The sequence below is a fragment of the Leiobunum rupestre genome, chromosome 4 (genome assembly GCF_980474605.1).
Source record: "Leiobunum rupestre chromosome 4, qqLeiRupe1.1.hap1, whole genome shotgun sequence".
Classification (NCBI taxonomy): Eukaryota; Metazoa; Arthropoda; class Arachnida; order Opiliones; family Sclerosomatidae; genus Leiobunum; species Leiobunum rupestre.
In genome coordinates this window covers 25,412,280-25,439,722 of record NC_143387.1, presented here as the reverse complement: position 1 = coordinate 25,439,722, position 27,443 = coordinate 25,412,280, and the positions used below count along the sequence as shown (strand labels likewise).

Here is a 27,443-nt window from a genome sequence, read left to right as displayed (position 1 = left end):
CTAAAGGGTACAAATAGTAGTATTAGTAATTTCAATATCATGTTGGTTCTATGTGCGGTTATGGCGCTATAAAGGGCCAAATTTGAACCCTCCCCTCAATTTGTAATATGGTTACTAAACGCGCTTATGTAATGACGCTAAAAATTATTTTTCTTGAAAACCGTGCGAGGTAACTCGACAAACAAGGTAAAATTCTAAAGGGTACAAATAGTAGTATTAGTAATTTCAATATCATGTTGGTTCTATGTGCGGTTTTGGCGCTATAAAGGGCCAAATATGAACCCTCCCTTCAATTTGTAATATGGTTATTAAACGCGCTTATATAATGACGCTAAAAATAATTTTTCTTGAAAACCGTGCGAGGTAACTTGACAAACAAGGTAAAATTCTAAAGGGTACAAATAGTAGTATTAGTAATTTCAATATCATGTTGGTTCTATGTGCGGTTATGGCGCTATAAAGGGCCAAATTTGAACCCTCCCCTCAATTTGTAATATGGTTACTAAACGCGCTTATGTAATGACGCTAAAAATTATTTTTCTTGAAAACCGTGCGAGGTAACTCGACAAACAAGGTAAAATTCTAAAGGGTACAAATAGTAGTATTAGTAATTTCAATATCATGTTGGTTCTATGTGCGGTTTTGGCGCTATAAAGGGCCAAATATGAACCCTCCCTTCAATTTGTAATATGGTTATTAAACGCGCTTATATAATGACGCTAAAAATAATTTTTCTTGAAAACCGTGCGAGGTAACTTGACAAACAAGGTAAAATTCTAAAGGGTACAAATAGTAGTATTAGTAATTTCAATATCATGTTGGTTCTATGTGCGGTTATGGCGCTATAAAGGGCCAAATTTGAACCCTCCCTTCAATTTGTAATATGGTTATTAAACGCGCTTATGTAATGACGCTAAATATGATTTTTCTTGAAAACCGTGCGAGGTAACTCGACAACCAAGGTAACATTCTAAACGGTACAAATAGTAGTGTTAATGGTTTTAATATCTGGTCGGTTCTATGTGCGGTTATGGCGCTATAAAGGGCCAAATTTGAACCCTCCCTTCAATTTGTAATATGGTTATTAAACGCGCTTATGTAATGACGCTAAATATGATTTTTCTTGAAAACCGTGCGAGGTAACTCGACAACCAAGGTAACATTCTAAACGGTACAAATAGTAGTGTTAATGGTTTTAATATCTGGTCGGTTCTATGTGCGGTTATGGCGCTATAAAGGGCCAAATTTGAACCCTCCCTTCAATTTGTAATATGGTTTCTAAACGCGCTTATGTCATAACGCTAAATATCATTTTTCTTGAAAACCGTGCGAGGTAACTCGACAACCAAGGTAACATTCTAAACGGTACAAATAGTAGTGTTAATGGTTTTAATATCAGGTCGGTTCTATGTGCGGTAATGGCGCTATAAAGGGCCAAATTTGAACCCTCCCTTCAATTTGTAATATGGTTTTTAAACGCGCTTATGTAATAACGCTAAAAATTAGTTTTCTTGAAAACCGTGCGAGGTAACTCGACAACCAAGGTAACATTCTAAACGGTACAAATAGTAGTGTTAATGGTTTTAATATCTGGTCGGTTCTATGTGCGGTTATGGCGCTATAAAGGGCCAAATTTGAACCCTCCCGTCAATTTGTGATTAAAGGCGTTCATGTAAAAACGGAAAAATTATTCTGTTTCGAAAACAGTAACTCGAAAAGCATAATAGAGAGTAAGATTAGTTGTAGTACTATTCGAAAATTGAAGTCAGTTCTATTTGCGAACTATCATAGCGAAAATCGTTCTGCTAGGAGAAGAAAACACATTAATATATAAAATATAAACCAAAATAATAATTTATAATTATCCTAATTTTTAAAAACGCTTAGTTTTTGTAAGTTTTAAGAGTTAGAAAAAACGTTTCATTTTTCGTTTATAAAAAAAATGTATATTGTTTAATTCAGTCTTTGGTTTTTGATATTTTATTTTTGGTGCTGCAGGAGTCCAGCGATATCCGGAATGTAAATATGAAAACGTCTCTTACTGCTTTCCCCCTTTTTTTCTGGCAGATTGACGGTGGTCTCTATCACGCGTCTATCTGCCTTTCAATTTTATAAGGTGCTGTAGGAAAAATGACTATTTAAAAAGCTTTTACCACAAGGCTGAACTAAAGTTCCGACACACTAGCTGCCTAGCGTAGAAATCAGGTCTTGTAAGTTATACATAAGGAGAAGCAACTACATAGAAATCTCAAACATAGTTAATGACTTTAGGGAAGTAAATTGCTGGGAAATTCTAAATGATTGGTTTACTATCGATTTAGGAGATTTTTTTAATTAACTAACATGTTTCATAATTTTCATTTTGCCAAGTCCACCTCGATTTGCCAACTCTACAAAACTTTGTTGGGGAGCCTCCCCCCTGCCCCCCCCCCCAAAGGTACGTCCCTGATTCCACTCTGGTCAGCCTTTTCTACTGTGTCTTTTCTAGTTGGCAAATAATTTCCGATCTTGTTAATGGGTTTGAAAATCGGTTTTACGTGATTATTTTTACACAGGTGGCCTATTTTTTCTGTGAGTTTGCTATAGGGTAATATTATGAAGTTGTTCACTTATCAAACGGTTTCAGCTTGGTGTGGTTCAAGGTTTCGGCTTTATTTTGTACAAAATAAATGATCTTATTGATGAAATTTAAATCAAAACCCCTATTAAGTGCTACCATTCTAATGAAATTAATTTCGTGGTTATATTCCATTTTTTCGCTACAAATGTTAAACGCTCTTTCGACGTATGAGAGAAACGCAGATTTTTTCTGAGAGAAGGGATGTGTGGATTTGTAGTGTGGTGGTGCTACAATCGCAAAAGGTTTTCTAAAGACGGTCGTGCTAAACGATGTGTCATTCTTCTGAATTAGAGTATCTAAGAATGGAATTTTACCCCCTAACTCCACTTCTGCTGTGAATTTTATATTAAGGTTTTGTGAGTTTAAGTAGTCGAGGAATACATTTAAATCGCTTACACTATGTTTCCATTTAGCTAGAACATCGTCCACATATCGCCTCCAGAAAACCACCTCAAACGGAGAATTATTTAGGGCTTTAGTTTCTAGGTTATTCATAAATAACTCACAAAGAAAAGGGGAGAGGCTCGAACCCATTGCTAGGCCCTGGTTCTGCGTATAGAATATTCCCTTCACTTGAAAAAACGTTTTCGACACCACTAGATTAGTTAACATTAAAATTTCATCTATCTCGAGTTCATTGATTCTTTCCTCCCTCAGTCTTAATTTGAACACTTCCAGTGCTTGGTCAACCGGAACTGACGTAAAGAGCGAAACTACATCAAACGATACTAATGTATCGTTGCAATTTATACCCGATTTCTTTAGATCTTGTATAAGTTCTTTAGAATTTTTTACAGTATATTTATGTTTATTTACTAAATATCCGAAGCGTTTGACGATGAATTTTGCTATGCGTTCCGATGAAGAGTTGATGTTCGGGACAATCGGTCTAAACTTTAGTACTTCTTTGTGTATTTTTGGCGATAGGTAGAATCTGGGGCTATAAACTTGGAGGGTATTAGCGCTTCCTGTTCTTTATTGTTTAGGTGTAGGCAACTTTTCACCGTACTCTTAACTTTGTTGTGAAAACTATTTATAGGGTTGCCCTTTAGCTTGCTATACGTATCGTCATTTAGAGTTTCGTCAACCGCTTTTTCATATTCACCTTTATCCAAAATGACTGTACACCCCCCTTTGTCTGTTTTACAGATTATAATTGACTTATCATTTTTCAGAGACTTGAGAGCTGCAAATTCACCTAGTGTTAATCGACTTATTAACAACATTGATTGGCCCCGCCCAGGAGATTGCTATGCACTATGTACAGTTACTTAACCAGGGGAATATTGCTTTGGTATAAAATGTAATGTTGTTATTCTTGGCCCTACACTAGAACCGTGTTTACTCTGTTTTTTCTCTCAATAACTCTCGGCCAAAAATTGTATCTAGATTAGTTTTGCCTGACGACGACGCTCAGATTGTTTATTTTAGTAGTTATTTTAGTTTAAGGAGTGTAATTTAATATTTTTAACAATATTTTTGGAAATACTACTGAAATTAAATACTATTATAAATAATTATAAGTGAAAAATACAGCAATTCCAAAATTCTTACTTATTTTTTTTGTAACAAGATGGCTTTGGGAGCCCAAAATGAATTAAAATGACAAAAGAATGAATTCGAGGAATTTAAGTAATATTATTCGAGGAATTTCAGTAATATAAATTATTTGATATAAAAAGCAGATAAAATGTTCAAACTGAAAGTAAAATTAAAATGAAAAAATCTAATAAAAATATTTGCGTAAGCGAAATTCGAACTAGTAGCTTCATAGAGCGCGTTCAAAGAGAAAAATACGTAGATATATAAAAGCATCCAAGTCATAACGATGAATTGATAATGAAATAGCCAGAAATAATAAAATTACAATTACATACAGGTGAAATAGCTAATTATTTTATTGCACAATCTCAATTTGCAACTAGATTTTGTATTATTTATGAATTTTTTTAAAATTTGACTAGAAATTAAACCCGTTTTGCCTGAATGCTCTTGTTATCTCGACGTTGTTCGGCCATATTTTTTATATTTCATTTCTAGCCGGGAAGCCGAAAAACGCATGCGCGCACTGGTGAAACGAATATACTTCAACCACTGCCTTCTATAATACTAGGCCTAGAAGTAAGAAAAAAAAGGGGGTGGCGGTAACGATTTTGAAATATCCGATAGAGGTCGCTTTTTTGGGTAGGGAAAGTGGGGGAGATTCAAACGTACGTGAAAAATTTAAATATTAATAGCGAAAATACACTTACTAATGTCAACATTCAATTTATAGGACTTTAATTTATCTTAACAAATAATGAAATAGATTTAGTAAAAAAAATTATCTAAAATAAGCTTGGATCTTCTACAGGTTTTTAATCCATTAAAAAAAATACATTTAGTGTATTGAAGCCACCAGTGACAGGAGACTGCTGATTGGCCGCAGCCGTTTAACCTTTTTTACCCCAAACCAAAAAAACCCAAGAGAGCGACATCTAGCGCGAAAATCATGCCAGTTTGAAAATGTCACTTAAAAAATCGACGTAGCTACGAATTCTAGGCCTAGTATTATAGAAGGCAGTGCTTCAACCTTTGTTGCCACGTCAATTTGCCGTTGTATAGCGCTCTTAATGATCTACACAACGCAGACTAAGAGGAATTTCCCCAGCTTGGCTACGTTTTTTCGCGTTCCCAATCATACCCGATCACACACACACACACACACACACACACACACACACACACACACACACACACATGGACGACACCAGCCTATAATTACTCGTTTACTAAAGTACACGATTCATAAAAATTTCTACTAATTTTGTTGTAATCTTAATTTGTATGTTCAAAATAACTATTATAAATTTCATAAAATTATAAACAAATTAGCACCAAAATTTATATTAACGCTGGCGTACACGCCGCCGCCGCCGGTTATTTTGGCCACACCGAAGGCGCCGCCGCCGCCGAATGTCTAAACGCCGGCGTAAGCCGCCGCCGTCAATATGTTTTTAGTCAAGAGCCGCCGAACAGTATTTTCAAATCGACTTTTTGCGGCCAAAATTAAATACCGATAAAATGTAACATAACATTATATATTCTTATGTGATTTTGTGCGTAGAATCTGAAAACATTGATCATTTTTTTCTAAGTGACACCAGGAATTTTTCAGGATTTTTTGGCGCAATTTATGTTAAGGATGGTCATAGACGTTACTTGAAAGTTTAGTAAGTCTATAATAAATACAACCGCTGAAAATTGAATATAAAACTTCAAATTCCATCAAAATGTGGCATTTTCAAATGGCTTTTTTTGTAAAAGAGTGCAAGTGAATGAGAGTAATTTTAGAATTATCTTGTGGAGACATTTGTGTAGAATACAATGCAAAACCTATGCCAGGTAAACGTCGTCAAGGTGTGTAGATACAGCAACTTTTATAACATCCAAAAAATCAAATTTTCATCGGGAATTTTATCGTGTCTTTGATAATCTTGTTTTCTTTTATACTACTACAAAACGCACCATAGGAGGATAACATATAACTTTTCCCACCATCTGTTTTTATCTGTCGGTTTATCTAAAACATTATATACGAACATAGTACAAAAAATAAAACATATAAATAGTTAGCGGGATTTCGAACTTGGACAGCTTACGTTTACATTTTTATGTCGACCGCCGCGGCTTATCTTAATTCGAGTAAATTACGAATTATTATAATTATTATAATTATTATTATTATATTACGGGTTATACAATCACCGTGTCTGTCTGTCTGTGGGTCTGTCTGTCAGGCCTGCGAACGCGTTCGCATTTTCGGGGCAAAGGGTACGCAGTTTCTTGGCTCACTGCGTTCGCAGTTTCTCGAAGCGTTGGCAAAACCACCGTGTGACGGTGCACGGCCAACTTAGATCCACTGCTACTCGCACTAGAAGGCCCCCCAGCTTTATTTTCTTCCCATGTTAACGACCGTATGAGGAAAAGCCGATTTACGCGGGAAAATTCCGCTTGGCACGCTAGGAACCGGGACAACCCTTCTATTGTTATCCTACGGGGAAAATTTTTCGAAACAGTCCCACTTTTAGGAACCTTTTCCCTTATCTTTGCAATATTGTTCAACGCTGAGATTTTAATATGATTTGAAGTAAGGTTTTAGCTTTATTTTAAGACTATGTTTGTAATTTTCCGATCTTTGGTTCGCGTACAATCTTCTTTTAAAATCGACCAAAATTTTAAGGCGAGGAATTGACTCCGTATCGAAAATAAGCCTCGGCGTCATCTTGCGCGCCTGATTGAAAACTAAACATAAATTCCACTAGTAAGTATTTCAAACTCTGTATTAAATTTTAAAAACTTGTCTTATATTAAATTTCATAGTTTTACAAATTGAATTTAAATTCTTGTAACAAATTTCACGTGAAATATAAAACTTTTCGACTAACTGGTTTGTATTGTAGGTGTTTAACTTTTTTAAATTTTTGAGAAATATTCTGTATCAAATGGTCCAGAAGAGGAGGAACTAAGCGATTCATAATGGTTTTATCCAATTTCTCAGTGTGTTGTTGATTGTTACAATCACAAATTAATACAAAACACTGTATTAGCTTAGGTTGTATCAGAGACAGCAAACTTTAACCATTTGAAATAATGTTTTGAACAGTTTAATAATAATAAAACGTAAAAATTTAAGTAATAAAATATTAACTAAAGTAAAAAATAGAACCCAAGTTGTATTTCAGATAATCTGAGATATTTTATTTTGTGTTCTTAGCTTTACATTTTTTAATCTCGCGCCGCGCAAGATGATGCCGAGGCTTATTTTCGATACGGAGTCAATTCCTCGCCTTAAAATTTTGGTCGATTTTAAAAGAAGATTGTACGCGAACCAAAGATCGGAAAATTACAAACATAGTCTTAAAATAAGGCTAAAACCTTACTTCAAATCATATTAAAATCTCAGCGTTGAACAATATTGCAAAGATAAGGGAAAAGGTTCCTAAAAGTGGGACTGTTTCGAAAACTTTTCCCCGTAGGATAACATTAGAAGGGTTGTCCCGGTTCCTAGCGTGCCAAGCGGAATTTTCCCGCGTAAATCGGCTTTTCCTCATACGGTCGTTAACATGGGAGGAAAATAAAGCTGGGGGGCCTTCTAGTACGAGTAGCAGTGGAACTAAATTGGCCGTGGACGGTGAGCGTTAACGGATTGCTTTGCGGTTGGGTTGGGTTTGGTAACTCTGGTTGGTATTTTTTCGACAACGCTCACCGTCGCGACTGTTGTGTATGTATGGGCGTTTTCTCTAGAACGTCTTCTTAATGACGTTGGGACGGTCCGAGTGCTGAGTGTTATGCAACCTCTCAACGTCCAATGGCAGGGTTTCCACCAGTTGTACACGGTATTCGCCTTAGTATCAATTTGCGATTTTTTTGGCGCCGGCCGGGAATCGAACCCGTATCTGCCTCGTGCAAGAGATGTACTCTAACCACTCAGCCACCAACGCTTGTTAATTTACGGTGTTTTTCTAAAAAACAGCTTTGGCGAATGTCCCTTACAAAGTTATAACGTTAGGTACTATAATTTATTCTACATCATTTTAAATATTTATAAATTAAATTAATCTTATATTTAATTAAATATTTATAAATTATATTAATCTTATATTTAATTAAATATTTATAAATTATATTAATCTTATATTTAATTAAATATTTATAAATTATATTAATCTTATATTTAATTAAATATTTATAAATTACATTAATCTTATATTTAATTAAATATTTATAGATTATATTAATCTTACATTTAATTAAATATTTTAGTATTTTAATGTAAAATTTGATCGTGATCAGGAATTGAACTCGGGTCGCATTGTAACAATGCGGATAGTTCACCGCCGAGCCATTGACTTCCTTAGGGAAAATATTAAAGTAAAGGAACCATTATGATAAGGCGGGTTTTTTTACTAAACGGATTAATACAATATCTGTATATATTGTTTATTGAACTTTGTTTGTTTATTCTTTGGTACGATTTTTTGTTTTGTTTTAAAATTTTTGTTAAATTCTTAACAAAATTTCGTTAAAACACAAAAAGTAGTTCATTGTTACCTTTTAATATCGCTTAGAAAAAGGATAATTATTCAAAACTCCCGCGGAAACTATATCAAAGTAATAATATAGCGCCACCGCATGGAGAACTATCAATCAAACCGGGTAAAAAATATAATCTCTTCAATTTTTCGAACTTTAGTCAAATCTCGACGGGTAAAAAAAACACAAAATAACAGTATATAAGGAGGTTGCCGTCAATATAGAAGATTTAGTCTTTCTTGGTTCTTGGCTGGCAGACGAACTACTACAGGATGGGGTCCTGGTGTCGGTCAAAAGCTATGAGGTAACTTTGCGGTTTTAATTAGTATGTTTGGTCTTCGGTCAAGAAAAGAGATAAATTGTGTTTCGCGTTTGGAACGTGAGTGAATGGACTGAAAGTGTTAAAGTAATTGTGAACTAACTCAAGTCAGCTGTAAGATAAAATTGATTGTTATTATTTTTTGAATTGGAATAACCTAATTATACCCTTGAAATTATCAATTCAACCTGTGAGGGTAATTAAGTAGATTGGAAGTAATTAGTAGCGAACAGCTCTCGGCTGTTAATTAAGACAGAGTTTATAGTTAGGTAGTAAGTGTGTTTTGTTATATTTTTCAATCACGATGAACTAAGACAAATCTAGTCTTAGACACTTGAGTACCAGTTCTGTACAATTACGTAGAAGGGATATATATTGTTGGGTTATTGATGAAAGTTAAATCTAGAACGTTCCATAGACTGTTCTGAATAAAAATAAACATTTATAATTTTGCATAATTCTGGTTGCCATTTTATTTTCTAATCACTCGCCCACAACATTACAGTTCTGGCAATCCCGAATCAAATAAATTTTCGATATAAAGGCGACGGGAAATTATTCTCGTAAATTTATCGCGCGCCCTTAGGGAATATTCTTTTAAAAAAATTTCGATAAACTATCGTTTAATTAAAATCGTCCCGATTCCGTTAAAATTATAAATCAAAAAGCGAACGGTCGTTATAATACCCTCTGTAGATATTTCTTAAATTTGCTTCGTACTATATTTAACTGATAAACTTGTTCTGTAAAAAGGGTTTAATTCAATTGTGCATTGTTATAGTACGTCTAACTCACTGTTGTAACTACTTAACTTATGATATTCTGAATAAATTAAAATTGGTCGTTTCGTCTCAATTATTTTAATTATAATTAAAATTTTATACCGGGCGGTATAGAACTGGGATAACATTTTAAAAAAATAACACTAAATTGCGGAGATATCTTTACGGGTTATCTCGAGAAATTAATACCACTAGGGACAATTCTTCCGAGGTGAGGTATATTTTGGCTTGACAACTTGTTTAACTTCATCTTCGCGACTCCAGCAGGCTAAATAAAGAATAGGTAAAGTGTTGATTAAAACCTTCGGAATATGGATATGCGCAAATTTTATTACTATAATTAGGCGTAGGGCTCAATTTAAGTCAATTCGATGGTTTATTATATTAATATAAATTTAATGTTTAATATCCTCTTTGAAATATCCTGTACTAACTTGTAAGTTCGATTTATCCGGATTACGTTCAGACGCGCAGCTACACTTATTCATTCAAACGTAAACGGGTCGTTTTCGAAATTTACGCCGATGTGAAGTCCGTCCAGAACTATCTTTCAGTGTCTTAACACTAGTTAAAAAGTTAAGATGCAACTGCGTAGCGAATGCCAATTTTAAAACATTTGAGCTACCGGTTTCTTTGGTTGTTTTGGACAAAATTTCTTAACTTGTAATGGCAAACATTCATCAAGATCTGGTTAAATCGATCTCGGACGCCGAGGCTAGCTGTAGTTTTGGAAGTGAGAAGACACATTAAAAAAATAATGAATCTTACCAACTAACAGGCGAATTAACATTGTAAGGTATAAAGATTTGGTCGAGATTTTCATGAAGAAACACGAACTCGAAGAAGAATTACGAATTTGTTTAGAGAAAATTAAGTGTACATCACGTTTTACGTTCCACGAAACGGAAGAACAGTCGGTAATTACAAAAATTAAGAACTTAAAATGCCAGTTTCGAAAGAAATACGAAAGCTGCTGGCGAGTAAGAACCCGATTTTTCAAGAAGCACGCTACTTGGTTGGATACTCCTTTCACCATTCAAAGACTCGAAACTACACCAGATAGCGATAACCCGCCAAACAAGAATGGTTTAGGAAGGCCAACAATAGATTGGCAACTGATGAGTTCGCGATCAAAGAGAAGACAAGTGACAGCTCTATCGAGTAGCTTGACTGAGCAACGTTTGCCGAAAGTTTTGAAGACTGTCCAGTTGTGTACTATCCGAGCTGGACAAAACACCTTGTCGAATCTTTTAAAAGAAGCCCTTTAAAGTCCAAAAAGGAAACCACAGATCCTCAATAACTTTAAAGAAATAAACAATATACGTAGATATACACCGCCAGAAGCATTTGCTCTAATAATTGATGAAAACCTAACGGTTAAAACTTATAATAGTTTGCGAGAAGGTGCCAAATCCCATGGTATTGATTTATATCCACCGTACTCTGAGATCCTTGAAATAGAAAACGGACTATACTGGCTGAACTAGTGAAAGTTTCAGATATATCAGCAGTACTACCTCGGCAAACACTTTTAAATCACACAGCTTCTCGCATTGTCCTTAATAAGTATTTTGATATATTAGGTACGAACGAACTGAATTTCACTTTATTTCTGTCTTGGGGATTTGACGGAAGTACCGGGCACTCACAGTACAAGCAGAAATATTTAAATACCAGCACATTACATGACGATGATCAGAGCCTATTCGCTACCGCCGTTATTCCACTGCAGTTAAAAAAGGAGAATAGGCACGTTTTATGGAATAACAAAACGCCTCAATCTGCGCGATATTACCGACCTTTGAGACTTGTCTTTTGTAAAGAGACCTCTCAGGTAATTAAAGAAGAAAAGAATAAGGTTGACGAGGAAATTATAAATCTTTCACCAAATGAGCTTTACATCAATACTAATATAAAAATAACTATCACGTATGACTTATCCTTTACAATTATTGATGGAAAGGTTTTAAGCGCCATAAAAGGGACTGCATCGCAACAACCCTGCCCTATTTGTGGAGCAAATCCTTCTCAATTTAATAAGATTGAAACGCATAAGTTTGTCCCGATGCCTAATAATCTCAAACCCGGAATAAGCCCACTTCATGCCTGGATTCGATGTCTCGAATTTTGCCTGCATCTCGGATACCGAAATTGCGATGGATTGAAATGTTGGCGAGTTGACGGGACAGTAAAAAAACAATCCTTCAAAAACGAAAAGAAGAGTTACAAGATCAAATTAAGACATAATTGCCATTAAGAGTTGACTTTCCGAAACCTGGTGGTAATGGGTCTTCGAATGATGGGAATACGGCACGAAGGGTGTTTCACAAAATCAACCGAAGAGTATTTGTTGATATTCTTGGGTTAGAGCTGTGGTTGGTGGAACAACTCCGCGTAATTTTGGTTGCTATATCATGTGGATTACCAATAAATGAAGAAAAATTTGGAGAGTTCTGTAAAAATTTCCTAGAAAAATATGTTGACAAATACGGTTGGTATTACATGCCAGTTAGCGTCCATAAGATTCTAGTCCACGGAAAAGATATTGTCAAGGCTGCCAGGCTACCTTTCGGTATGCTGAGTGAACAAGCTGCAGAATCAAGAAACAAATTGTATCGGCAGTACAGAGAATTTCACGCTCGTAAAACAAGTCGCAGAGACAACCTGGAAGACGTCTTTAACAGGTCATTAGATTCTTCCGACCCAATTATTTCCTATTATTCTCTATGCGCAAGAAAACGAAAATATAAAAACCAACCTCTACCGTCAGCTGTTATAAGTTTGCTAAGAGAAGCTGAATACTTCCCATTAGAACCAAAATCGACCTGCGCGGAAGAACAACCGGTACAAGATAACAAATCAGAAGAACTTTTTGAATTGATTGCTGATATGCAAGCAATTGTTTTGGAAATTAAAATTCCTTCTTAGAAACCGTTTAATATTTATTATGATTTTGTCAATGTGTAAATTATTTGCAATATCTTTAAAAAAATTCTATAATGCTAACTTATTATCTATAAGGAGAAACCCTGCGAAAACAGTTTTATTTTGATAAATAGATATTTCAGTAGGTTTAAAAGGAATTAGATTTTCAATTTTGCCTTTAATTATTGAAAAACAAACATTTTATATCGAGGTTTCAAATCACTATCATCTAATAAATTTTGTTTCTGTATGTTACGCTTTCAACACTTCTATACACGTAACAACTTTAATTGTTCAATTTGCGTACTTTGTGGCATAGATATGATGAGTTCAAAGTTTTTAACGGCACAATTATTCATTAACTTCTAGTCGCACACCTTTCGTCAGTACAGTATCAGTCAACACAGCGTAAAGCTAACAAAAATTTAAATTTCCAATTGAAACGCTATTCGACTACTACATGTATATCTTAATTTTAGTTAAAAAATGGCTTCAAAGGTCTCTAATCTTGAATATTGTTTTAATTGTCACCAATTTTTTTAAATATACGTAATTTACTCGAATTAAGATAAAAATGTAAACGTAAGCCGTCCAAGTTCGAAATCCCGCTAACTATTTACAGGTATTATTTTTTGTACTATGTTCGTATATAATGTTTTAGATAAAGAACAGATGGTGGGAAAAGTTATCCTCCTATGGTGCGTTTTGTAGTAGTTTAAAAGAAAACAAGATGATCAAAGACACGATAAAATTCCCGATGAAAATTTGATATTTTGCATGTTATAAAAGTTGCTGTATCTACACACCTTGACGACGTTTACCTGGCATAGGTTTTGCATTGTATTCTACGCAAATGTCTCCACGAGATAATTCTAAAATTACTCGCATTCACTTGCACTCTTTTACAAAAAAGCCATTTGAAAATGCCACATTTTGATGGAATTTGAAGCTTTATATTCAATTTTCAGCGGTTGTATTTATTATAGACTTACTAAACTTTTAATTAACGTCTATGACCACCCTTGACATAAATTACGCCAAAAAATCCTGAAAAATTCCGTAAAGAAAACGTTTGGCCTCCTGGTGTCACTTAGAAAAAAATGATCAATGTTTTCAGATTCTACGCACAAAATCACATAAGAATATATAATGTTATGTTACATTTTATATATCTGATCGGCGCAGGCCTCTAAGGACAGTCCGCTAAAATATGATTATTAATAAATAATTATTATTATCAATAAAGTTTTTAAAAATTTCAAATCTTTTCAGTTTCATTTTTAGATTTTGAACTAGTGGCGTTGTCGACGGTTGGCACATAGCATTTCATTTACAAAGGGTATTAGTTTAGAATTGGATAATATTTAAGGAGAGCTACATATGTATCGAGCGTTTAATGATAATGATACTTCGTAAGTTGTTACTCCGCCACGAAAAATTACTCACTTCGATGGACTGGCGCCATCTGCCATCTCAAAAAAACGTCGTATCGATTTTTAAACACGAAAAATTGATTTTCACTATTCAACTTTAATTTTAAATATTAAATAAACAAATTGAATAAAGCTGTAGCTCTTTAAAACCCTACAAGAATACATGCACTGATTTTTACACGTACATTATGTCCACCGTTAAGATCAATGTAAAAATCCATAAAATGCAAGCGTGTTTGTTAAAAACAGGTCAGATCAAGTTTTAACACGGCAGTCTAGTAGGTCATAAAAATTGTTATTGAAAATTTCAACTTCCTTACTTATAATTTTTTTTCAAGTAGTTGCATCAGTTAAAGATATTTTAATTGTAACCGGAGAATGGCGTTTGAACATTTCTACAACTCTGCACTCAGTACAGAGGACATTAATTAAGTAAATTAACTTAATTGTAAATTAACTTCTTACTGCACAGCGGTATATTACTTGGTTTTGTTATATTTGCGATAAACGTCATTATTGCAATTTTGAGAACTTTGGCCCGTATTCCAAAGTAAATTGGCAAATATAATTCAACGTTAAAAAATTAAGATAGAAATTACAGTACTTCAAAAAATTTCCTTTAAGGTAAGAAGTTACGTTCCAAGTAAACCTGTAACCAGTATTCTTGTTTTACATTGCTCTAAGTAGCAGGTGATGTTGATCTCTATCGAAAATCAATAGTGCCACTCATAATATACAGTCCTAAGCTGCTGTATGATAAGATACTTTCTCACTGAAGGAAAATCTTATTTTTGTTTGCGGATGTTATTTAAGTTAAGTATACAGTTCATCCAAAAGCAGATTATTTTATCCATATATCGAAGTTGGGGATGGTTTAAGATAGTTCAGTTCAGTAGACATTGGTTCCGTGTCAACCATGCCCTTTGGCATTGCTTTGAGTGTACTATTTTTCCCCATCTGAAAATTAACATAATGTGAGACCCCTCGTGAAAGGGTTTTTGACTACGCTACCGGATATAGATTATGTATTCCGGAAATCGCTACAAATATTTTCAGTAACTAACTTTTTATATTCAATAGGAAAAGTACCAATTTTTAATTAAATTTGTAATTTCTTAACTGTACACCTATGGCTAATGATTAAATTGAATATACGAATTTTAGAAAATTACTTGACAAGGCTTTCCCACTTTTTGTAAATTGATAATCCACGGTTTAAGTATCCGTTTTACCCTTATAAAAAATTCACGCTCATTTTATTTCAAAATCAACGCGAAAGTTGGGTTTTATGTCAGAATTTGATGTACAGGTGCACCTATGACATCGTATCATCCCATTTCATCAGTGACCTTATCAGAATTACCCCGCGCTAGCGACCACAGCCATGGACAGCGAAACTTGGGTAAGGGTAACACCAAAATGAAAAAATTTAATTTCTTTGTATATCACCAAGGATTATCATTTATTGCGTAGTTAAGGCAGTTACGGCGCCAGGGGTATGGTACGCGGGCTATAGCCTACTTTTCATATTACTAGCTGGCACACAAATTAATTTGAGGGTCAATCCACGGCCATGTGATTTACATTTTATAGAATTTGTAAAAATCTATAAGCGGACCCAACTTTTGGACAAAAATATTAACGTACGCCTCTTAAAATCCTGGCGGCGCCACTGAATTAAGGGCACTAGGGCGCTATTTGAATAGTTATCCCAAGGTCTAAGCGCGTATAGATTGGCCAAGACAAGTGTCCAAGTCGAGAAAGGAGTAATAAACGTAGCTAATACAGTGAGAAATTCTGACGAAACGTAAAATGATTGGCTGTCCAACGTGCGCGCGATCCAGTTAATTGCAGCCGTAACTCGGCTGAGAACAACAAATGTTTTAAGCGCACTAAATAAAGGGTGGCTAGTTTGCGAAGTAAATGTGTAGGAGAGAAAGGGGTTGTTGGATAAGGGGTGGTCCGATTCATTTTTGCCTCCCATAAGTTAGCGCTACAGCCCTGCGGACTCGGCGAAACGCTACAGGTTCTTATCGGACGCCAACGGCTCTAGAAGGAAATTAGCCAATATTATCATGATTGGCGTGTACAATTCTCTCACAATTCTCTAATTCATTCTTAGAAAGGTAATTAAGAATTATAAATCTAATAAACTGCGCGATAATTACGGGATATTACGAAATTTACTTAAAATACATTTATTCGGGTAAACGTTAATAAATTTCAAATGATTAAGATTTCTTCGGCATCTACATCTAAGAATTGTCTCGAAACGATTGATCGCGGAGCTATAAATGCAACGCCCTTAGAAGTTGACCTACTATATACGATTAGTTGGTGGGAATAAATGTTGTAAGACATGTTTGACCGACAAAGGTCGCGTAGTGCGAGCTTAAATTGGTGTAATTTTCAGTAAAAAAAACGTTTAGAAATAAAGCGGGGGGGGGGGGCAGTAATCGATATTCGTCTGGGCGAGGGTAGATTTAGAGATTGCGATATTGAAACTATATTTAAACTTCATCTGAGTTCCCCAATTGAATATTTTAAAAAAGAGAGTTTAAATGTCTAGACGCTGAGGACGCCAAAAGTAATGTGAATATCACGAGCACTGTTGAATTGATAGATGCGGGGCAACAGGTGTTTGAACGTCGATCGAGCCCCTCACGGGAAATCGAAGGAATTCGATATATTGTAACTCCTGTTAGTTAGGCAAGACGGTGAGGGCTTTGGAGTGTCCGTACACGCGACAGGCGGCCCAGGTCAGCCCGCTAATCTAGCGCCGAAAGCGATATCCATTAATGTAAGCGAAGCCAAAAGGAAACTTTTCTTTTCTTGTCACTGCAGGCGCGTCATTTGGGAGAGTCTACGCGACACGAAATCGCTCTGCGGAGGTCTAGCGCCCAAAAATGAAGTGGCCCACTTTGATCTCGCTGCTGCTCGCCGTCCTGCTCTCTTTGCTCAAACTAGGACACGGAGCTCCCATCAGTTTAGGTAAGTACTCGAATTTTACCCAACAATTTTACGGGTTCACCTTTAAACTTATTTGTAAAGGGATTGAAGATCATGAATATTCGAGTAAACTTTTACACATATCACGGCTTCAACGTTTTCATCGAAGCAGTCGCGTCAACTTAAGTTGGCGTTCGAATGAAAGTTGCTCGAGTTGGGTCCTCAATATCGTAAAGACTACCTATCTATTTAAACCAACTCGTATTGATCACAAACCTGTACCTCCGCAAACTGTACTAAACCGAAGAGAAATGTTTTACGGTTTAAACTATAAAGATTGTTCCGCACGATCTAACGATTAGAGAAATTATCTTCGCGATTTTATTCGTAATTTTACCAACGCCATTTAACATTAAAATCATAGAATTATACTATTCATAGGATGCAATTTTAAAACAATTAGGAATAGGTTCAATTAATTTGGCTCAAGCAAAACCACCTTTTTTCTGCATTTCAATTACGAATTAAAATGCAGAATTAAGAATTAAAGGTATAATGAAGCTCGTATCTACAGAAAACAATGCCTAAGCGGTTATAGTTGGCCAAATTACAAGTAAAGGGTACGTTTGGCGTTCGATAAAATAAATAATGTTAAGAGTGTTGCACGCCATATCTATAATTGTTGTCAATTAAGATTTGATATTAAATTCAATACCAGCTAAGTCAAATATTGAATCAATGGTTAGCTGGAAAGTTAAAAAATAGTTACGAACTGTACCCGAATACAGATGTGGAATCGATATTTAGGTTACTTGTTTTTTTATTGAAATTCCCCAACACGAAATTTATAATTACTTTCGATCTAAAAAAAACACCAAACTCGCAATAATTAGAAATTTTAAACTAAATCGCATTTTATAAATTAGTTAAAAGTTCATTTTTTTTGATAAGTTTGAGAGTAGCAACGGGTGGAGACGGTATCCGTATCTAGATCGATTAGGGGGAGGAATAAAGGGGACTTTTCACCGTTTTGGCGTCGTTTCTGCTGAGAGAAAGTGTCCGAGGCCGAAAGGGGAAAGTAAAAATGCTGTTTACACCGAATCATTTCGATCCGTAAGCAAAGAGTTCTGTTGCAGAGATGGTTGCCAAGGGCAACGAATAATTCCACCTGCCCCCTTCCTATACGGACATTAGTTTCTAAAGTTACGCGCCATACAAACGTAGCTAGGCCGTATCGAACTAAAAAATGCGCTAATTTATCGAGCGTTACTTTTATGTTTACAAAAACAAAACGCAGAGGGACGACAACAATGTCAAAAAAATTAACACAATGATAGCGTGATGATTGGCGCATCTACTGCATGATTTTGAGCGGAAATAGTACAGATGCAGGAGATTTAGTTTCATAAAACCAACTTAATTGCAATATCAATATCAATATTGATATATTTAATTTAAAAATGTTTATTAATTACAAGTCAATTTGAGGGTTAAGTCAACTGTTATATAAATTTAATAGAGCACAATGTGAACATTAATTAAACAAAAAAATACATGGGATAAAAACAAAAAAATAACTAAAAAGGAGGGATAAACAATTTAACTTTAAGTGATTCCGTCGTTTATAATTTTTTTTAATCAATTGGTTGAATTTATTTTGTGTGGTTGCATTTTGAATAATATGACCTAATGCATTATGAGTTTTAGCACCTTGGTAAAATACTGGCATTGATTTTTTACTGGTCTTGCAATGGGAAATTTTTAGATTATATTTTGACCGGGTGTTTACACATAATGTATTTCTTTCTGTCAAGGTCGCATCCGATTTTAAATCTTTGTGCGAGAGAAGTAAACTTGAATGCACGATTTACTATTTAACATTTAATATATTGCTCTTGGAGAGCAGATCTTTACTGTGTGCGATGTTATAATTAATTAATAATTATCCATTAAATAATTTTAGTTGTATATAATTTAAAAGAGTACGCAAAATATTTGATGGCACAGGTCAAATAATTCAATAAAATGAAATACTCGAATCAACCAACCGAATAGATTTTAAAATAATTTGAAGATATTCGATTTATTCCAAATTTACCGTAGGAAGTATTCGTTATTTCTTCAATAATTCGCGCGTACTGCCTTTCAATCTGCGCAGTTTAATCGTTACATTTATTTGTAATTTTAAAAACCATTAATTTATTTTCTAACTAATTTTAATATTTTTATTAACATTCAGAAATTTAAAAACTGTTTGTTATTAAACCATTATTATACAAGCGAATAAAATCCTATTTGGTAATTTACTCCTTTCCCAAACATTTCCGCATACAAGAAGGTGACGTTGAAAATGACGTCACGGACAATTTTTTATTGAAAATAACGGGAAATGGTTTTAGAGACGCCACAGCATTTGGTAATGCGAACTACGTAGTAAATAAATTTTATTATAGTCAGAGCACGGATTCAAGTTATTAATGCAGATTTATAAATGATTGAATCCTACAAATTTCCTTAGTTGTCCCGCGTTATGTTAACTCCTAAGGTACGAGTAACATTTCCAATGATAAACTCTTTCGAATGATTTCCCTCTGTTTTTGATAGTTTTGGTCGTGGACAAAGACAATGAGATCGTCAAACAAGCGGTGCGAAAAGCCGCGGCTGGGGTCTCAGGAGCCGAAATCACAGTCGCCGCAGTCGACGTCTCTGGATCAGAGACGGAGTCTGCCAGTGAGTGCCGAAGAGACACTAATTCGCGTCTCACGCTGAAACGACTAATTCTTCCGCTTTTGTTTTCGTAGTTTGCCAAGCGGTATTTGGACGTACGAAGAATCCCACCCTGCTGATCGACGGCACCAGGAACAAGGGAAAGGCGAGTGACCAGGTCAAGATAATGGTCCGCAAAATGGGCATACCCACCATCTCCTTGACTGCGGATCTGCAGGGATGGCCGCTGAAAAACCTGTCATCTGACGAGGAAAATTACATTGTCCGGGTCTTACCGCCGGACCTCGTCCTAGGGCAAATCATTAAGAGCTTACACGGGCTCGACAAATACGAGAAACTACTGGTGGCCTACGACAAAAACTTCGGTGAACACATTTGTGGTCTAGTAAAGCCGCTCTTGTAATAAAACGATGTTTTTCTCGTAGCGTTCCAGGATCTCGAGCAGATTGATCTCGAAGGGAAAAATAAGTCCTACGACTCAATCGACGAGGTGTCCAAATTGGCGTCCCTTTTGGCGAAATCAGAACAGGAAATGCTTGGAAACGTGGTAGTTTTCGCTTCGGTGGATATGCTCAGCAAACTTATTGACGAGGCGAGTTTTAATTTCAATCGGTAGCCATATTGAATATTGAGATCGCAGCTGAAAGATAGGCCGTGATCGGAAAAACGGGGATGCCACTGAACTAACACTAGAGTCACGATGAATTAAAAGTTACTCAGAAGTCAGTTTTATTAAAACTTTAACCGTTAAACTATATTTCGCAGGTGATGAAAAATAATATGTTCAGAAGACAAAACTCGTGGACCTTGTTCACCAAAGTAAGTTTTCCACTATCTGCATCGACGCGTGTCCGATGTTTCTGAACTCTCACGCTTCTATCTGTTTCTCTCTTTATGTAGGATGATAAAAATCCGGTTTGTACCGCCAATTGCGTCAACGCGACCGTTATATTCGCCAAACCCGTGGAGGATGCCAGTGCTTCGAAAGACTTTTCAAGCGCTGGATTACAATTCGACAACAAGGTGAACTAGCCCATTGAGAACAGCCTGTAGGATTGAAATTTTCTTAAATGGTCAATTCCTTTCCTTAGGTAGACTCGGCGTTTTACTTTGATCTGACTCGCATTGTTGGTACTGTCCTCCACGCGAAAGTGGGTGACGCCGAAAAAGGTTGGAATGCCCTCGAATACGGAGAATGTGGCAGCGAGGTGACGGACCAGGAAACCAGAAAAGTGTTCAACATACGTCAAGCGTTGAAAGACGTAAGTAGGATTTACTTCACTCTAACAGCGCCCAGGCCAATAAATTCTAAATGCCAAGTGGAATTGCTATCGTAGGCTATGACTACTCCAGCGTTGAAGGGCGTCTACGGACAATTCAACTTCGGAACATTTCGAGGGAAGCCGTATATGTACCAAGAAATGAAGATGCAGTTTTATCAAATGCTATTCAATGATTCCAAAGTTAAGGCTGACAAGGTAAGGAAATGCGGATAACGTAACACTCTACAAATTGTTTCTATGCAGATAAACGAGATAATATACGAACAGTTTTCGACAGAACTTTATCCTACATACGCTCGTGTTTTACATTTATGAGTTCTTGGTAGTTAACTAAACAGCTGTTACCGTTAAATTCCCTCAGATCGAAGCAACTTGGCAAAGGAAATCCGACAGTAATCCTAGCGCCGATCTTGAGGGCAAACAAAAAGATAATCTGAAAAAATTCCGGGCAGCCGTCATGCTACGCATCACTACCCTCGCGGTAAAGTGTTCGAAATATCTACAACAATATACCGACGGTCCTAGAAATCATCCGGGGCCTCTTTCGCTTTTAGGAACCACCTTTTATCTACAAGAAATATGACAAGGAGGGGAAAACGTATTTCGAAGGTTACTGTATCGATCTGATAGACGCCATTAAAGTTCAAGAAAACCTTAACTTCGAATACACGATTTTCGAGACGAAAGAGCAGGTCTTCGGGGAAATGCACCCGCAAGGACCGGGTAAGACTATATCTTGGAGCGGCATGATTGGCGACTTGGTCAATAATTCCGCGGACATTGCGCTGGGACCATTGGCCGTCATGGCTGAGAGAGAAACGGTGGTGGATTTCACGGTACCCTACTACGATTTGGTCGGAATCTCCATTCTCATGAAGAAACCCGAAATCAAGTCCTCTCTCTTCAAATTTTTGACCGTCTTGGAAACTAACGTCTGGATGTGTATCCTCGGATCTTACTTCTTCACCAGGTGAAAATATCCAAAATTACTCTTTGATCTCGCGAACAAATTTCATAAATTTCGATTTGGTTGGCGTCATTGCCAAAGGTAGAGCTCGTCGTTAGATATCTGCAAACTGCCAAACAAGGTATAGAGGTCGTTGTCTAATAATATTAAAATATTTTTTATGTAAGGCAAAATGGTATTAAAGACGGTATACTTAATAAATCTAAAATCGCGGTACTTCCGCAATATATGCCTTCGTGGCGTACAAGATTAAAAATATTATTGCTACGCTTTTCTCGTCAATTGTTCGGTTTCTCTCATGTAGATGGCGACTTACCTATATTTGGCCTTTTGGTAACTCGCGAAGTGGCGAGGCTTCTTTGGGGCAGTCGGTGGTTTGTCCATTTTCATCGGCTGACATTAACTTAAACTAATTTTACAGTTTTCTGATGTACCTATTCGATCGAATGAGTCCTTATAGCGTTTACAATAACAAAGAGAAATATAAGGACGACGAAGAAAACAGGGACTTTAACATCAAGGAATGTCTTTGGTTCTGCATGACTTCTCTAACACCCCAAGGTAAATGGTGTGACAATCAAAATGATTTGAAGTAAAAGCGCGCGGTGTTGGACGTTGCAAATGTATGATAGCCTCGGAAATTAATTGTACAAGCTCTCATTGACCCCATAATGCCCCAAGTTGATGTTTTTGGTGCACTTTGAAGAGCCCTATTTCGTAAAATATTAGTGATAAAAGTTGTGACATATGTTTTGTGTTTCTAGATGAAAAGGTCCTTAACAAAATTGATATGATTTTCCCCTATTTAGCAAGTTCTTAGACAGGGGAAAATCTATCTCCTCCAGCATTATTCCAGAGTTGGCACAATTTTAGTCCAGGAGTTTAGAACTGACAGAAATTGCTTTAAAACACGATTTTTAGTAAAAACCTATAGAGTATTTCGACGAAATACTGATAGGACAAGTAAATTAATTGATACCATTTTTATTTTATTTGAAAACCAGGGGGTGGTGAGGCTCCCAGAAATCTATCCGGGAGGTTGGTGGCGGCCACTTGGTGGTTGTTCGGCTTCATCATCATCGCCTCTTACACGGCTAACTTGGCCGCCTTCTTGACCGTTTCGCGTTTGGATTCTTCAATCGAGTCCCTAGATGATCTGTCGAAACAGTACAAGATAAAATACGCCCCAGTTGTAGGTTCGACCTCTCAGACCTACTTCAAAAGAATGGCCCATATTGAGGAGCGATTCTACGAGTAAGAACCAAAAACGAGAAATATAAAGGGTGTTACGGGTTACTATGTCATAAATTATAGGGCGTATTCTTTGGGTCCTACTGAATTGAAAATGTCTCATGAACTTGGGTGCTAAAGCGTTTTGTTTCAAAGTTATGGCATGGAGGAAGCACGCGACTGATACTGCCTTCAGTATATAGGAGCGGACATCTCCATAGAAGGGTAGAAGTTCAAAAATCAAGTGGCTCTGCCGAACGGCGGAGACACGAACCGAGTCTAAGCAGACGAATTTTCGTGAAAATTGGTTTTTCTCCTCAATGCTTTTCCTACGGGAATTTGTTTTCCTAACTGTGTTGCAATTCGGAGACTTTTTAATAATTTTAGTGTTTGTACTATACTTTGAATTTTTCATATGATTTTTAGTAAGTTTCCAGGTTTATTTTAAGACTACTTTCATAATTTTCCCTTAATTATTTCGCTCGTAATCTACTTTTAAAATCGACAGATGAAGAGCTTTATCTAATTTCCTATTTTTTCTTTGCAACCCAATTCGCAGTATAAGAAATATTTACTAGATTCAGAATTAACCGAGCTGTTCATTGCTGGAATGAAGAAGCTACTTTTTTTAAAGCAGGGCAAAGAAAAAATAGGAAATTAGATAAACTGTGAAAGACAAAGCATAAACAACATTTAATGCCCTAATATCCTAACGATATGATAAGAAAAACCATTAATTTAATAAATCACACTCGCTGGTTTATTTCAAAATTTCTGTAACTTGATTCATCATTAACCTTTGATTATAAGCTCATTTTGTCTTCCATTTCACTGTTAAATCCACCAATATGTGCAAACGAGTAACGAACCAGCATTCTTCAATTATTGCGCAATGATTTTTAAATTCCAAACATTAAAACCGAGGCTTACCACAAATACAGGTCCCAAAGGCGCGGGAATTCATTTCCTCGCCTTAAAATTTTCGTCGATTTTAAAAGTAGATTACGAGCGAAATAATTTAGGGAAAATTATGAAAGTAGTCTTAAAATAAACCTGGAAACTTACTAAAAATCATATGAAAAATTCCAAGTTGAGTACAAACACTAAAATTACGAAAAAAATCTCCGAATTACAACACAGTTAGGAAAACAAATTCCCGTAGGAAAAGGATTGAGGAGAAAAACCAATTTTCACGAAAATTAGTCTGCTTAGACTCAGTTTGTAACTCCTGAGCGTGTTACGAATAGTGTCACAGCCGTCAATTATTCTTTGGCGTAGGACGTCAAATGTCGCGGATTTCAGTTTTGTACATAAGGTCCTTGAGTTGTCCCCAAAGAAAAAAATCGGGAGAATTTAAATGCGGAGAGCGAGTCTGCCACGGAACTGGGCCCCTTCGACCATTCCACCTCAAAGGAAATGTTCTATCACGGTGGTCCTTTTCCTAACTGCATTTTCGACAATGATCCCGAAACGAGTACCCGGGACGTTGGAGGCAATTGGGAGTTCATCACGTTATGGTGTGGCTAATCCTTCACGGCCATCACCCTTACAAACTAAAAAAGTTCAATCACTTAACCAAAGGGATTATCCGAGGCGAACTGCCTTTTGTCAATGGCTTGCGGATAGAGTTGCGGTAGATCCCGAGTTTCCGAAATTTGTTTTATTAGCTGACGAGGCCAATTTCTTCCGTGGCGGAATAATAAATCTGCATAACAGTCATAAACCCTCACGCGACTAGTGTTAGAACGCACCAAGAGCAATTTAGCGTTGTTTTTGGGTTTTGACGGCAGATTTTCGAGGTCCCATAATTTTGAAACCAAACGCATGAGACATTTTCAATTCAGTAGGACCCAAAGAATACGCAATATAACATATCACCTAGTCCCCCGTAACACCCTGCCAATTCAGCGCTAATTCGTTAAAATATTTAGGATTTGGAAGAACATGTCGCTGGACACCACTTTGAACGAAACGGAGAGAGCTAAATTAGCCGTTTGGGATTACCCGGTGTCTGACAAATATACCAAGATCTGGTTGACTATGCAAGACACCGGCTTTCCGGTGACGCTGGAGATTGGAATTAACCAAACTTTGGCCTCTCTCGGACCTTCCGAAGGCTTTGCTCTGATTGGTCAGTAATTTCGATACACCTTAAATACGAAAGATTCAAAATTATCGAGGGTCTTGTTCGAAATTATTTACAGCTGACTCGACTCAGGTCAAATACGCCACTATGACGCATTGCGAGTTGACTGCTGTTGGAAGTGAGTTCAGCCGGAAGCCGTTGGCTCTGGCGGTGCAACAAGGAAGCCATCTCAAAGACAAGTTGTCCAGCGCGTAAGTATCAAGTGGATATACGCGACAATTCGAAGCGAATGAATTAGAGGCGCTTTAACCAATAGGCTCCGTAGTTTTAGGTTTTTGGGGACGGAATAAAAAGGGGCTGATCAGGGGGTCCCTTAATAAAGCTCAGCCTAGCCACAGTGGTGTCAATTCTTTTTCCTATTTCGGCGATTTCCACATAACCCTTCTAGAAGCGAGAATGATAAATCCATCAAATCCTCGCCATTAACTAATTTTAGTGATTTTGGTCATTAACGCTATTTTGATTTTAGCATTGGGCGGCCCAGAAATTTTGCATTTTTCCCCTTAATGGATTTCTTTACACATTGAAAGATTGTGTTCTCAGATTGTCGTTAAATCTATTTCAAATTAAGGTCAATAAATGTTTTAATGGACACGGAACCAATAATTTTCGCTCGGACGTTTTACATTTTATAAATTAAGCTCTATTTCATTGAAAATTATATATTTGATCTAGCCTTTACAATTCTGACCAACATTTACTATCGCGTTCATTACAATCAAATAACATTTTTAGTTAAATTATAATGAAAACCTCTATTTTGTCTTTGATGTAATTTCGCTCCCTAAATTGCTGATAAATTCCAATCGCTTTCTTACGGAAAATCTTCTATCGGGGAAATGACAGAATTCTGAAACTGCTGAACGAACGAAAGCTGGAGTCGCTTAAAGAACAGTGGTGGACCAAGAACCCCTACAAAGCACAATGCGACGAAAAAGACAAACAAAGCGACGGTATCAGTATCGCCAACATCGGTAAGTATCGACAAAGCTCCAAAAAATTACGTCACGATAAATCGACACTCTAACTTCAATTTGAATCGATAGGTGGCGTCTTCATCGTGATTTTCATCGGAGTCGTGTTAGCCTGCATCACCTTGGCCATCGAGTATTTCTACTACAAGGGCAAACGAGGCGAGCCCGATGGCAAAGTTGTGGCGGTCAAGGATTACGGAGGAAAAGAAAATTTTAAACGCTAGGAATAGGAGGAAATCTACCTATTTCGGGTACGCGCCGGAGTAATAAACACCTATACAATCAAAATGACTATCGTAATTAGCGTGATTGGAACTAAACGCTCAAAAACTTTGGGTCCACCCGGCTAAATATAAAACAAATTCTTTAAAATATTTTCGTATTTCTAATTACAATGAAGGACGATACAACCCACCGATCAGTGTACTTAGTAAATTATAAAATTACATAAAAAAAATTACTACCTCGCTTCACTAAAATATAACACCCGAATAATCAGCACTATACAGTAATTTATACAACGCACCGAATTGATTTTAATGTTAATTATATTTAAATATTTTAAATAGAAAATCGTTTATTTGATGTTAAACGGGCCATTCATGCGAATATCTGTGATAGAATTGTACATAGGCGACTCAATTTGAAGAAACACTATATACGAAAGTATTTCGTATTTGTCATTGGTAATTAAGTAGAGTGATTAAGGCCGTACGAATAAACGCGAAGGAAAAACGTGTACCGCGCCTAACAGTCTACACGTGGTACGCGTTTTCCCACCTCGTTTAATCCGTAAGGTCTTAATCTCTCTAACGTCAACTCACGCGGTTCATTCAACTGCATTAACAATTAAATAAATTATAACGCAATATCAATGGCAAATAGTTTACTGAAAATCCTAAAACCCCACCAATTTAAAACGAGTTAAAGTTACCTTTAATATATAATTAAACTAATTACGCGCGTATCAAGTGTTATAATTTGGCACTAAATAATATTTCATTCTAATTATT

The 27,443-nt window shown here is 36.3% G+C and overlaps 1 protein-coding gene across 1 annotated transcript; it reads left to right on the top strand.

Moving 5' to 3' along the window:
• Positions 1–17,060: 17,060 nt before the first annotated feature.
• On the top strand, positions 17,061–26,686 carry LOC149947260 (ionotropic receptor coreceptor Ir25a-like). The gene is made up of 16 exons (XM_090170863.1): positions 17,061–17,145; positions 19,708–19,833; positions 19,905–20,195; positions 20,256–20,422; positions 20,596–20,649; positions 20,731–20,853; positions 20,922–21,092; positions 21,168–21,308; positions 21,475–21,594; positions 21,668–22,083; positions 22,502–22,641; positions 23,085–23,334; positions 25,242–25,441; positions 25,515–25,647; positions 26,303–26,430; positions 26,503–26,686. The coding sequence occupies exons 1-16, from the start codon at positions 17,061–17,063 to the stop codon at positions 26,652–26,654; spliced, it is 2,697 nt and encodes an 898-aa protein (XP_090026989.1). The 3' UTR covers positions 26,655–26,686.
• The last annotated feature ends 757 nt before the right edge of the window (positions 26,687–27,443 follow it).

Bases quoted from the DNA above. Each gene is read 5' to 3' on its own strand.
- LOC149947260 (XM_090170863.1), top strand. From the start codon at position 17,061: ATGAAGTGGCCCACTTTGATCTCGCTGCTGCTCGCCGTCCTGCTCTCT. The intron at 20,854-20,921 runs GTGAACTAGCCC...TCCTTTCCTTAG, and splicing joins GATTACAATTCGACAACAAG to GTAGACTCGGCGTTTTACTT. The intron at 23,335-25,241 runs GTAAGAACCAAA...TAAAATATTTAG, and splicing joins ATTGAGGAGCGATTCTACGA to GATTTGGAAGAACATGTCGC.